Source organism: Passer domesticus, chromosome 3 (assembly GCF_036417665.1).
Source record: "Passer domesticus isolate bPasDom1 chromosome 3, bPasDom1.hap1, whole genome shotgun sequence".
NCBI classification, from domain to species: Eukaryota; Metazoa; Chordata; class Aves; order Passeriformes; family Passeridae; genus Passer; species Passer domesticus.
This window is the reverse complement of record NC_087476.1, coordinates 23,786,978-23,799,835: the sequence shown is the minus strand read 5'-3', so window position 1 is coordinate 23,799,835 and position 12,858 is coordinate 23,786,978. Positions and strand designations below refer to the sequence as shown.

Sequence of the window (12,858 nt, the reverse complement as noted above, 5' to 3'; positions counted from 1 at the left end):
CACTTGCTGTCACTTAATTTCATTTTTGTAAGAAAACGATAGTAACAATCTATTTAAATTAAGTAGGACTACATCATACCATCAGATGTTACATACGAAGCCTGTACATTCTTATTTTAGCTTTTAGCCTTATGGTCTAAATTGACAGAGTTTTATGAGTGGTTGCTTATACTTCATTCCATGTACTAGATACATGTAAAAAAGTCATTTTGTTCTGATGCTGACTGTAAAGGCTTTACAGATTATGAGCTGAATTAAAGGTAATTGTCCCCTGTACTCCTTAGCTCTCTGATGAATCCTTTACAAAATCTTTAAAAAGGCATCTGTATATCTTAAATGTTCCAGTCTTGATAAAAGGAAAAACCCCCAAGATTTACCATGATTTTAAGATTCTGACACCTAAAGTCTGAAAAAATCCTATTATCAGTGCCCAAATAATTTACAGATTTTTCTCTAAATTACTTGCTTTTGATTACAGTGCAGTTCAATAGCACAAATCTACCATTACAATCAGTGATCACCTGGGAAAAATCAGAGTATCTAAATTTCATCATAAATCACCAGTAATGAAATTTTAAAATAACAACTGCAGATACTTCAGACATATCTGAAAGGTGATTATTTATATGATGAGATTTCAGCAGGAGTGTTTTTCTGAACATTTGGCATCTTGGTATTACATAAAACCTGAACATGTCTTCTAGTACAAGAGTGAAAGTAGGTATTCCACCTGTTTCAATAAGAGAAAGTCTCCTTTATAAGCCTCTTCCACCTCTGGAGACTTCTTCATGCACATTTTAGTAATTTCCTTAAAAGAAGGGCAAAAGCTACCCACACTAAAGGTAGCTATTGTTTACTTTATTACCCTTCTGTAGTGGAAAATATGTAACATCCATTCAAGCTCACTCTGGCAATACCCTTCGCCCACCACTCAAGAGCAGGAAACCTTGTGGCAGTTTGCAGCGTTTCCTCCAGCCAGAGCTCTTTGTAACAGGAACTTGGCCTTTCAATGCCTTGCACTCCTCGGAGGAGTTGTTTGCATCTCTATTTGTAACACTGTTACAAGTGTTTGTATCAAGTAGAGACTGGAAGCTGCTGGGAAGCTCTCAGTGAGTTGACTTGAATGAAGATGATTATGAAACATCTCTCCTCTCTGCTTGTGATAGTGGAATAGGATTTCTGAAAGCTCCTCCATACATTCTCAGTAGGTATTTAGAATTTAAGCCCTCTGGACTGTCACAGTGAGGCAAAGGAAAGCATAAGAACATGTAGGGAGGTTTCTGCAACAATTCTGCCTCCGGAATTGAACCTAGTAAACTGATCAGCCTCAAAAATCGACACATTAAAATCACCCTCATCTGCTCACCATCACAGCACGTGAATGAGCCAGCTCACCTGCAGCCTGCTCGGAACTGTGCACGGTTTGCTTACTCAAAAAGAAACATGCATGCCCCAAACTCCCACGCTCCCAACCTGTTCCACACCAAATGGAACAGAGGAAGTCTTTTGGGTCAATCCATAAGTTCACAGGTAAAATTATTTCAACTACCACAATACAGTTCAAAGTCATCCAAACTAATTTTTTTTATATCTAGTCATGAACTAAAATATAAAATTTGACCAAATCACGTGTAGTTTATTTTACATTTAAAAAAATCAAACTAGCATAAATGCTATTTCCTACTCCCACAGAGGATCTAGTTGTAATAGAGAAGATGACAAGTAGTATGTGACAGAAAAGAAACGAACAAAAGAAAATAATTTCCCTGTCTTTTTAAACCAAATACCTTCATAGGATAAATTCAAACTGACAGAAGAGAGATTAAAGAGTATTTTTCCCCGAGAAGATATGCTTCCTCATAACTGTAATGTCAAAATCCCTGACATCTGAGCCTACTTTATCTAACACAACTAAAACTGAGGAAAAAAGGATACCCCACCTGCAATCCTATGGCAAAAAGTTTGAAAAAAGTGCACACAAATGTTTAACTATGAACAGAATCTTCTGTTAGCAAGAACAGTGTCTGATGGTAGAGTACCAGGAGAAAAAAACATCTAAATTAACAATCATCCTTACATAAAATATCTGGACATATTATGTAAGCAGAAGAAAACGGCATGGAAGAGCACTGTAAAACTACACAGCCCAGCATCTACCAGAACACAGTTAAACACAAAAAGAGTATAGTGTGTAAAGCTAATGCTGGCTAAAAAAATAGCAATAAATACAACTTTTATTTTCAAATGTAACAAATTATGCTAAGTCAGGACAAATTGTAATGAAAAATCCACATACCAAAAATCTTAAGATATTAAAATAAAGTATATTTAAATACAAGATTTTCAAACCATAAGATTGCAAAACTTACTGGTCAAATACTTGGAACCAGAATTTGTAAGAGCATTCAAACTTGCCCCTTGACTCCTTAGCTTTTCATACCTGACACATACTTTCTAATATTTTTGTAAGGACATGCAGCTAACTTAAAAATGTAAACACACATTTTTTAAATTGTGGACTGAGACAGATAAGGCTGATATAAAATTCAGATTCAGTTGTGACTTGCCATTATGAAACATGTTAGGCAAATCTCCACACAAAGCTACTAGCTTATGAACCCAAACAGCAGTTTTGGTTCAGGTAGCTGATACTTGATTTCTAAAAATGCTAACTAGACCTCAGTTTTTATTTATTTTATTTTTCATATATCAGGCAATAAGTGGAGGATGATCAGGATCAGTACTGAATGCAGAACCTTTCCATACTAAACTCTTTCCAGATTGCCCCAAAGCCAGATCTGCAATAGACTGGAACTTTAGATGGTATATTGTCGAACAAGAGTCCTGAAGGACATCGCTTTCACCTTCAGATCTACACTCAAAGGTACAGAATAAAAATGAAGATATATGCAAATATTTGGATTGCAATATCTAAAACAGAAAGAGCACAAAGTTAGCACACCTAATCTATTTTTGCTACCTCATACCACAGTTGAACGTAAGAGTCTAAAATTAGGCATGCATCTCAATATGAAAGCTGCATCCCTCGGGCTTAGCAGGTATCGCTTAATTTCTGTTCTAATAACACAGAGAACTTAGCTGTGTACTACAAAAGACATATATGCCTGGAGACAGCTATACACTGAAATCTCTAATGAAATGAAGCAGGATACACCCTCTTAATGGAGCCAGAAAAATTTCATAACAGCAGAAAAATTTCACTGGGCTTCTTTCAAAAATTTATCACACAAATGTGATACACTTCCCTACCTTCTCCTAGCTTCTTTTCAGTCTTTGCATTGCACCAGTCCCCACATTTCTATCACTTCCCCAAGACCTTTACTTCATTATTTCTACCATTGCAATTAAGTTACAAGTATGTTTATTTTAACCTCCCAAAAGCTAACACTGTTTCACAAAGCAGCAATGTAAGCGGACACTACCTGGGGTTACTGCCACAAGCTACATGAATGAGGAAAGCTCGAGCCCTCGAGCCTGCTCAGCTCCAACCTGAGCTTAGAGGTTCGCCTTGATGGCAGCTCTGCACCTTCCTGCTCAGCTCCCACACCATTCCAGAATCCTCCCACTCCTGAGCTGCCACACAGGGAGGAGTGCTCAGGAAACTCAAGAGCAGGTTCATATACCCAGGCTCATGCCAAAATGCAACTGCGAGCACTTTCCTTCCAAACACAACTGAAGAAGGGTGAAAAGTTCTGTTTCCTTTGGACTTTCTGGTTATGTCATTTGCCTGGGAAATGGGTCCTCATCTAAAGAGAAGCCCAACCCTGTCACTCACATCTGCCGACAGGAAGCAGCGAGAAACCAAACCTCCACCCTGCCATGATGAAGTCTGGTTATGATGCCTCCCCAAGTGCAGAGAGGGAGGAACCAGGTTCCTAATAGATGACAAACCACCCCACTGACAGCAACGAAAGCACCTCCTTGTATGCTGCAACTTGGCTGTCAAACTTGCACTGCCTCTTGCCTTCCCACTTCCACCTTGGGCCCTCAAGAATTACCTGTTGGACAGCTGAACAGGTTCAAAAGGAAAAGTAAGAAGTAAGTAATCTTGTCTGGGAAGGTTGCTGTCCTGGGAACAGAGATGGGCACAGACACTCACTTTCACTGCAAACTGGTCAACAGCTCCAAGACTAAGCATCCATCCCTATCTCAGACACCAAGCTGAGATTTCCTAGGAAGCCAAGGTATGAAAAAAATCCCAGACTCTACTCCACTGGGAAGTATTGCCAAGAGTTCTGCAGCACATTTGCTCCACAAAGTTTTAGTTTGCTCTAAACCTAAGTAGTTTTCAACCCTATTGAGACACAGCAAGTCCAAGCTTCTATCAATCCAGGAAGCACACTGCACTGTTAAACAAGCATCTCTTGTATTTTATAAAATTGTTTAGCTCTACTAAACAACACTGAGGTATTATCTGATTCTTACAGCCTTTCCAGAGTACTGTAAAGACAATGAAAACCAGAATTTCATAATGTCTCTAATAAAAACACTGCTTCCAAAAAATTCTATTCATCAGGAAGGGGGGGTAGGGAACACAGCTGAGACAAGTACTGAACAAAATCCATGAGCATTAATTCAATTATGGATTTCATTCAATTGTCAAAATCTTTCAGATGAAAATGATCCTTTAGGAAGCAGCCTGAGTGATGATTTCTTTATTATTTCTTCACCAGCATTCAGTACAAAATATCAAACACAATTACAAGAAAAAAAGTTGAAGAACATTTAGTCCTCATCTGATCTGAAACATGTGCACAAACACAATAGGCATTAATTTCATCACCCTGACAGCAAGTGGGATAAGACGCTCAGGGTCAGAGAGATGAGAGCATTCATCATATTGAATTACCCGTCCTTTCAGCCTTCAACCATTCTAATCACACACATATTTGCAGCCATCCTAGTTTTCACATTCTATGGCAAGATTCAACTGTTTCTAGCCTGTTTGAAATGGAAGAGACCAGACTTCCCTGACACAGGAAAGAGAAAAGCAGTAACATAACCACAGTTCATCAGCTACTTGATGATTCAGAAACCTGGGGCCAAACCAACTATCCTCAGATGGAAGTCCTCCCAAGTGCATGAATTGTACCTGTTTGTACCAGGGACTGCTTTAGCTCATCACTGATAAAATTAACACCCTTTGCTCTCTGACACTCTCTTTACATAGAATTCTTTTCATTTTATAAAATATTCTTCCTAGAAAACAGTACTGTAGGGCACCTGCATCTTACGGCAGGACAGGTGCGAAGCAACACAGAGCCCAAGCAGGGACGTGCTCTCTGTGCCACTTTCCAATACCACTTCTACACATTTCATTACTCTGAGAACATAATCCTAGAGATTATTGAAGAGCACTAGTCACAATGCCACAGATTAATTAAATATATTTATAGCTGCTTAGCAGAATTCATGGATGCCCGCTAAACTGTAATTGCACCGACAAATTTACACAGCATTACAGGATTTCATTTTATAGTCATACTGGCTTTGTCAAGTTTACCTCACAGCACTGGGATGTTGTTGTTGCTTTCTGTACTCTCAGTACTGGTTCTTCAGTCTTCTACTGCCAACTCTTGCATGACAGTCAGCAGAAAGGACTATTTTTGGCAATTTGTTAATGAATTCTAATATTATTGGAAAACCAAAACTGATGCCAAGTAAGCTTGAGTTCTCTTAGGCTTTGTAAAACAAAACCATTTCAGTGGAAAAAAGTCTGACCAAAATTTAAAAAGAGAAAGTATTTACAACTAAATACTTTTTTACTTACCAAGTAAAAAACTTCTACAGTTACTTCATGAGCCACTCTCTAGAACCTAAAATATCCAGAGCTCACAGCAATTATAGCTCTGCAATTATTTTATATCTCAAGTCAAATACATAAGAGAAAGGGAAAGACTAGCATTTCAAGATTTTCTATCATGCAGATCAGGTTATCACTTTACTTAGTTACATTTCAAAACAGAGGAGTTTGCTATAAAGATAAAAAGCCTTTCTAGTATGAACTATAGTTTTTGTTTTTAAAGAATTGGATAAGAACATCCAAGTCAAGAAGAACAATACACTTGTGCATGCACCTGTGAGAGGGAGACAGATTTAGATACTTAATGGATTAACAGCAAATGATAGAGAGAAACATCACCTCTTGACAGATAAATGAACAGAAAACAAATATCACAATACACTAGTATTTGAATCAAAAATATAGTCACCTGTGTTTATGACTGTAACCAACTCTACCCTATTAATACCTACTCACATTACTGGGAATTTTGGAAAATTATTTTAAGATCAGACACTTCAAATATCCTCAACTGGTTCAGCATGTTCTTGTATTAAAAACCACGAATACTTTAAGTGTAAAGCCAAAGAATGCTAAACAGTACATAACATTAAAGACATTTTAAATACAGTAAGACAGCAACAGAGTTAACAAAAAGTCACTTAAGCATCTGTAGTACCCTAATGACTTGAGTGGGACTACAACAAGTTCCAGTATTCTGATGGATGAGGTTGTCTTCTATTTATTCAGTTACAAAAATAAACATCCCAACAAACTTCAATCGATTGAATAAATTAATAGACTTGAAAGAGATGCAGAATTCCTCCCTCCCATGGCTCTTATGGTGCCTTAATGCATCTAGAGCCCTACAGCTGCCTTTAAGAAGCTACTATTTTTGCTGGTTTATTGGAATTAAGTTTAATGATGCTACACTTCTGCATCTCATTACATGCCTTAGGACAGCCCACGCACAGTAGGTCTCAGGTTACCACCCCAATCTCACACACTCGGGCACATGGTTAACTTTCCACTGTGAGTTTCAAGTTAAAACTCGTGCAGCATTCACTAGAGTAGGTCTAAAGGGACACTCTGTTTCTCTCCCTTAAACAAATGGGGACTATCCTGCAGTCAAATGGCACAAGGATTTTAAAGGTTATGGCTCTTACCTCTCTACACATGTATTGTATTTTCCAAGCTTTTATTTATGTTCTAGTCATGGTTCCTATTTTATTTATCCTATGACATATGCCTCCTCCTCCACAATTACTTATCATTACTTCTTGCTTACTGTGACAAAGCATCTCTGTTTCAATATTCTCCTAATTGATCTCCTGTTAGTGGCCTATAATTGATCATCACCACTTTTCTGTTTGCATGAAGTTTATCAATGCAATGAACAGAGGTCAACAGATGATGGCTGCCTTGTTGTTTCTTTTGGTTAGCATTTTCCTTTCTTTAACGTCACAGGCATCTTTTGGACAAAAGTTCTTTTTAAAAATTCTAAGTGTTTGCTACTGTTGGCACACCACTTGTAGGCAGCTTGAGTAGCTTTTCCATTACAATTTATACACCGATTTTTGGCTCTCATTCTTAGAACAGGTCAAGTTAAACTTCTATACCACTACTTTCAGCAGTTAATGACCAAGGTGTGTTACTACACATCAAAGTATCTGCACTAGAGACACTGCATAAAACAGAAGGCAGCTAAAACTATGAGTACCTGTGAACTACTGCTCCTTCTTATTTGGACAAGAGGTAAGGCAAAGCTACATAAATTACAAACTGAATCAAAAACTGCCACTAAAAGAAGATCTTGATCAGTTTTGTATCCATTCTATTTACTCTGATATCCCACTGTGCAACTCTCGTACCTTTAGGTGGCTTTGTGGGTTTCCTGAGAGTCAGGATGAAAGCAAGGCCTACAACTGCACTCAAGAGTGGAAACTAGGGGAGATCCAGCCTGATTCTGAAATAAACGCTTCATTACAGAGTGGAAAAAGGCCTTAGCCATGCATATGAGAAGACCTTATTTGTATGAGCTCTGTCATCTGTCAATATGCATTGCTATTCTTCCCTCTCAAGCACCTAAAGCTGACACTGTCTTCAAACAGCCTTCTGTACATTAAAAAAATTTTGAAGGTCATGTTTAGACACAGAAAGCATCTGTCATTTATTATTTTTTACATGCAGGATTAAAAGTCTCCTTCCCTACTTTCCAAATGACAGAAAAATGCATAACCTCTGAAACACTGAGAACTTTGTGAGGTATTATCACCTGAATGCAAATACCCCTCTGCTCACACAAGAGAGGCCTCCAATTTCAACTTACTAACCTGAAACCAAGATCCTGAATAATCACAATCCATGGCTGATCCAAAATTTAAGGGCTAAAGAGTGACACGAGGCACACTGCACGAAAACTAAAAAACTGTAATAACGGAGAAATTAAGTAATCTATTTATTAAAAACTTATACGTGTATTATGCACAATATAGCTGATGACAGCTTTCTCATCTGCTGCCAATTTAATGCTACAGATGTGCAGCACAGGCCACAGGGGTTCAAAGTGTGCAAAGGCGGCTGCCATTCAAGTGCCGATAGAGCACGACCGGTGTCGCATCTCTTCCGTTTCCCCGACCTGCAAAACGAACACAACACCAACACTCCGTGAAAAGCATCACCAGAGCAGCAGCAGCGGCTGCGGAACGAGGCGGATCCTCTGCGGTGCCGGGCACAGGCCACGGCCGCACCTGCCGCGGGCGGCCCGAGGGGCCCGGGGGGCGAGCCCAGAGCCGGCACCACGGCCGGCCGCTCCCGGGCCGCCGGAGCCCCCCTGCCCTGCCCGGCCCAGCCGGCTCACCTGCACGCCCGTGTAGTTCTCGAAGAAGAAGAGAACCATGCTCTGGTAGATGGTGTACAGCCGGTCATCCACCTCGCGGTAGAAGCGGGCGGGCAGCACGGCGGAGAGCAAGCGCCAGGCGCCCCAGGCCAGCATGTAGGTGGGCGCCGTGCCCATCATGACGGCGGCGGGCAGCACGTAGCGCATGGAGTAGGTGTGCAGCACCAGCGACAGCAGCATCTTCCCGCTGCCCCCGGCCTCACCGGGACACCCACATGGGCGGCGCGCTCACACACAGCCCCGCAGCCCCGCCGTCCGCATCGCCCGCCGCGCCGGGCACACCCGCCAGCGGCCGCGAAGCAGCAGCGGCGGCGGCGACCGCGGCCAGGAGGGACGGGCAGAGAGAGCGCGGCTGAGAGGGCACCGGCTCACGGCTCCCCCAGCGCCGCTGCCGCCACCATCTTGCCCGGCGGAGGCGGAGCCGCGCCGCAGGAAGGCGGCCCCGGGCCCGCGGCGCTTCCGGGCGGGCGGGAGGGGCCGCGCTGGCGCCGGGCCCGGAGCGGAGCCGGAGCGGCCCGGTCTGTGGCACCGGACCCGCCAGCGGCCCGGTCTGTGGCACCGGCTCTGCCCCCGGCCCCGGCCCCGGTCCTATCACTCCCCAGCCAGAACCGGCAGCAGTGGCGGCCGGGCTGCTCGGCTCCGTGCAAGACGAGGCACACGTGTTTATAACTGATGAGCTTAGTTGGTATTAGTTATATCCTAGCACAGGTTAGAAGAAAATTTAGTCCTTTCTCCTGGCCGTCCTCCGCCCTTTCCCACCCCCGCACTTTGGGCCTGTGAGTCCAAGGCGGAGCGCTGGAATGCAGCTCTCCCGTTGCCGGCTCCAGGCGCAGCGATGCCCGGGTTTAGGAGGCATTTCACGCGCCCAGCCTGGACGCGTTCTCGCCGCTGCCTGCCTCGCCTCTGCTCCCGCCCTCCCGCTCTGCCCCCAGTACCCTGCTGGCAGCAGAAGCCAGAGGCACCATCTGCTTTTGAAGAAAATGCAAGGGGTCTTGCAAAAACCGGTCTAATAACCTTCCCAGAAAAAATTGCTTATTGAGCTCTAGGCTGTCGTGAAGTATTTATTCCTCGTCTTTAAAAAAATAAGTTCTGCCCTGAAGTTTGTGGAGATCTCAGTGTTTTGAAAGAAGTGGGTGTGCAATACATTCTGCTAAGGTCTGTTTCCTTTGCCAGGTTTTAACTGGGGCAAGCTTTGTCCTTTGCTGTTGTTGACCTCCTGCTAGCCGGTTTTTACTGTCTGTTGAAAATGGCATCCTTCAGTTCATTAGTCTTAGCTATAAAAAGATACGTCTTTACTAGTTTTAAAATGTTTCATTTTTATTCCTTTATATGTTTTCCCCCTTATTACAAAGACTGCCTGTATTTTTTTTTTTTTGCTGTATTTTACAAGTTTTCTTTTTTTGTTACTGTTTGATTATTTTTTCCTTCCAGTTTATGCTTTTTTGGCATTCTTAATCTTTTACCATCCCATACCACACACACATGGCCATGTTCACACACTTTGTTTCTGCTTTTCATAACTGGATATTTTCTACGGGTTCTTTTAATGTATTTTCTCTCTTTGTGAAGTATCTATTACCTGATATATAGATACCATTTTAGTTACATAAAAGGTACAGAGTCCATGTACTTGTGCTTAGGGCTTAATATACTAGTGTAATTATATCAGTATGATGTCGTAATATGGGGTTGTAATGTCTGCAGCTGAATGAAACTCAAACTTTTCCCTTAAAAAAACAAATATACAACAGTGATGAGACCTGGGATGCTGCCACCAAATCCTTGCTTTTCTTGATTCATAGATGCTTTTTATTGTAGATCCCTCTGAATTGTGCCACAGGAATTTCAATACTAGTCTTTCACATTATAGACGTCAGAGGCAAAATAAGAAGAATGTTCTGATATTTGCTACAATTTGTAATTTCTAGTCTTATGAAAGCATAGGCCCCAATTACACCTCCTTTAACAAATTGCTCTCTGGGCATTTTACTTTCAGGTGGAAGAAGAAAAATCACCCAGTTTAGGGCAATTAGTACTCCAGTTCAGATATTAAGACTTCAAACCTGTTTTTATTTTCTTCTGTATAACAACCTTGACATTTAAAAAATAAACAATGTTTTCCCCCTGAAATTTTGGGGGAAAAGCATTGGTGAGCCATCTGTAAGGTGCTCAGTCTGTTTTGTGTGAATATTATTTGGTAAGAACATGATTATTCTAGTGTTAGGTTATTCTGCTGGTGGTTGCCACACCTAAAGTGGCCAAGTTCACCAAGCTCTGGGAAAAGAATAAGATGTTAATCTGATAGTGAAAAATACCTGTAACTGCCTCCAGAAGGAACAAACTAAGTGCCAGCTCTGAGTGTTAAGGGAGTTTCCCATTTTGCTACTCACAAAACCATGTTTCACAATTCCATCACCTACTCACTGTTAAGCCTCATAACATTTGATACAAATCAGTCTCCTTTGAGCTTTAAAACTGAAACCTTTACAGGTGGTCTTATCTTCAACAATATTCTGGAAGATGATGTATTGGTATCAGTTCTGTTGTTAAATGTTGAGAAAAGAGACAGAGATATTAAGGTCAAAGATCTAGATCCAAATAAGGATTTAAGCATCTGAATTCCTAGAGTCAAGGACTTTGATTCGGAGCTTAGATTTGCTATGAAGTGCATGTCATGTGGGGAACTAATCAGTGCATAATAGGGTCCATGGCCTTCATCGGTCTGTGCAGAAAGTTGATTGCAGCTAGCAGACTCAATATGTATTTGTGTAGGGTCAGGTAAACCGAAACACTGAGGACAGTGAGCCTAAGTATGGTCTTACAAGTCGTCATTCTGTATTTCAGAAGCACAAGTGTCCATTTGAGACCCACAATGTGTTACAAAGTTTGGTAACACACTTTTTAACATGTGGCTAGAGAAGATACCAACAGATTTCGTAGGACTGGATTAGACATGGATTCAGTTTGTTGAGGTTATCAAACTCATACATGTCCCATCACCGAGGTAGGTGACCTGCAGGATAAGAGTAGCGAGCATCTCTCATGGTGAAGGTGCATTTTTGTAGTAATTGTTTAATGTAACATAAAAAATAATTAGCCTGGATTACAATTAGAATAATTTAGACAAGTAGATTACAGTAGATTACACTTTAGATTACAGGTCCTCTAGATATGTGCCTTTTTTCTAACAATGGCCATGACCTTCTGCATCTGTCTGCATTTGCCCAAGGAAATGATTGCTTCCTGCAATCCTCTCCAACCTCAGGCGAGAAATGTAGTAGTTCCTCTCCCTGACTCTGTCCTTCAGGGCTCCTTCAGGTTCCTCTGCCCCACTGGACACCCCGGCTCCCCTTACACAGAACATAGGGCTGCACAACATCTGACTGGTCCACCTCAACACCATGTCTACATGTCTGTGCTCTGCTCGCTCCATTCCTTACCTCCAGGCCCTGCCCAGAAAGGATGCCTCTTACCACCAGAAAAGGAGGAATCACATTGGGCCAGCTTGTAATCTGAGCTGGTTCTTGAGGATGTTTTCTGGGTGGTATTGGGCATGGTTGTGTTTATAGTGGGACTTACAGTCTTCTGCAACATGCCCTTGCAGTGATAAGGAAAAAAGTTCAGCTGTACCCTAACTGAGGCAGGTTTCAGCTGTTCTCTGTCTCCTAGGAGATTCCTTCTTATGGATTTGGTTATACTTTTTGCCTCTACAAATCAATAAGAATGGCAGATACAGACAAAGTAAAGATGTGGCAAACTTCTTCCAAGCTCTCTCAGCCTTCTCCAAGCCCTCCTTTGTGGTTCAGGGCCTGGAGCCAGATTTATTCTACATATGTCTACCCATTTTTCCCTTTACCTGTATTGGTCTTTAGCCACACTGCAGTCTGTGTGACGAGCAGTAGATTCCCCTTTTGTTTTGAACCTGCCTCATTGTAATTTCATTTTGTGTACCTTAGAGCTTGTATTGAAAGACACAGAAACCCCCTTTCCACTCTCTTTTTAAATAGATGATTCCACTCATTATTTTGAAAGATCTCCATAACATCCCCTTCAGGTGATCTGTTTTATTCATTATATTATAGAGAGAGATATTATGTTCACTCATAAGATTTATCCATAAAAATAACTTGCAGAATCTCTGATACATGTCTAGCAT

At 41.5% G+C, this 12,858-nt stretch overlaps 1 protein-coding gene across 1 annotated transcript in view; it reads right to left on the bottom strand.

Moving 5' to 3' along the window:
* AGPAT5 (1-acylglycerol-3-phosphate O-acyltransferase 5) overlaps window positions 1–9,134 on the bottom strand; it is a 56,091-nt gene extending 46,957 nt beyond the window's left edge. The window contains exon 1 of the mRNA XM_064412151.1: window positions 8,664–9,134. Within this exon, the coding sequence (XP_064268221.1) occupies window positions 8,664–8,882 (219 nt within the window). The 5' untranslated portion in view covers window positions 8,883–9,134. The remainder of the gene's footprint in view (window positions 1–8,663) is intronic.
* Window positions 9,135–12,858: the final 3,724 nt, after the last annotated feature.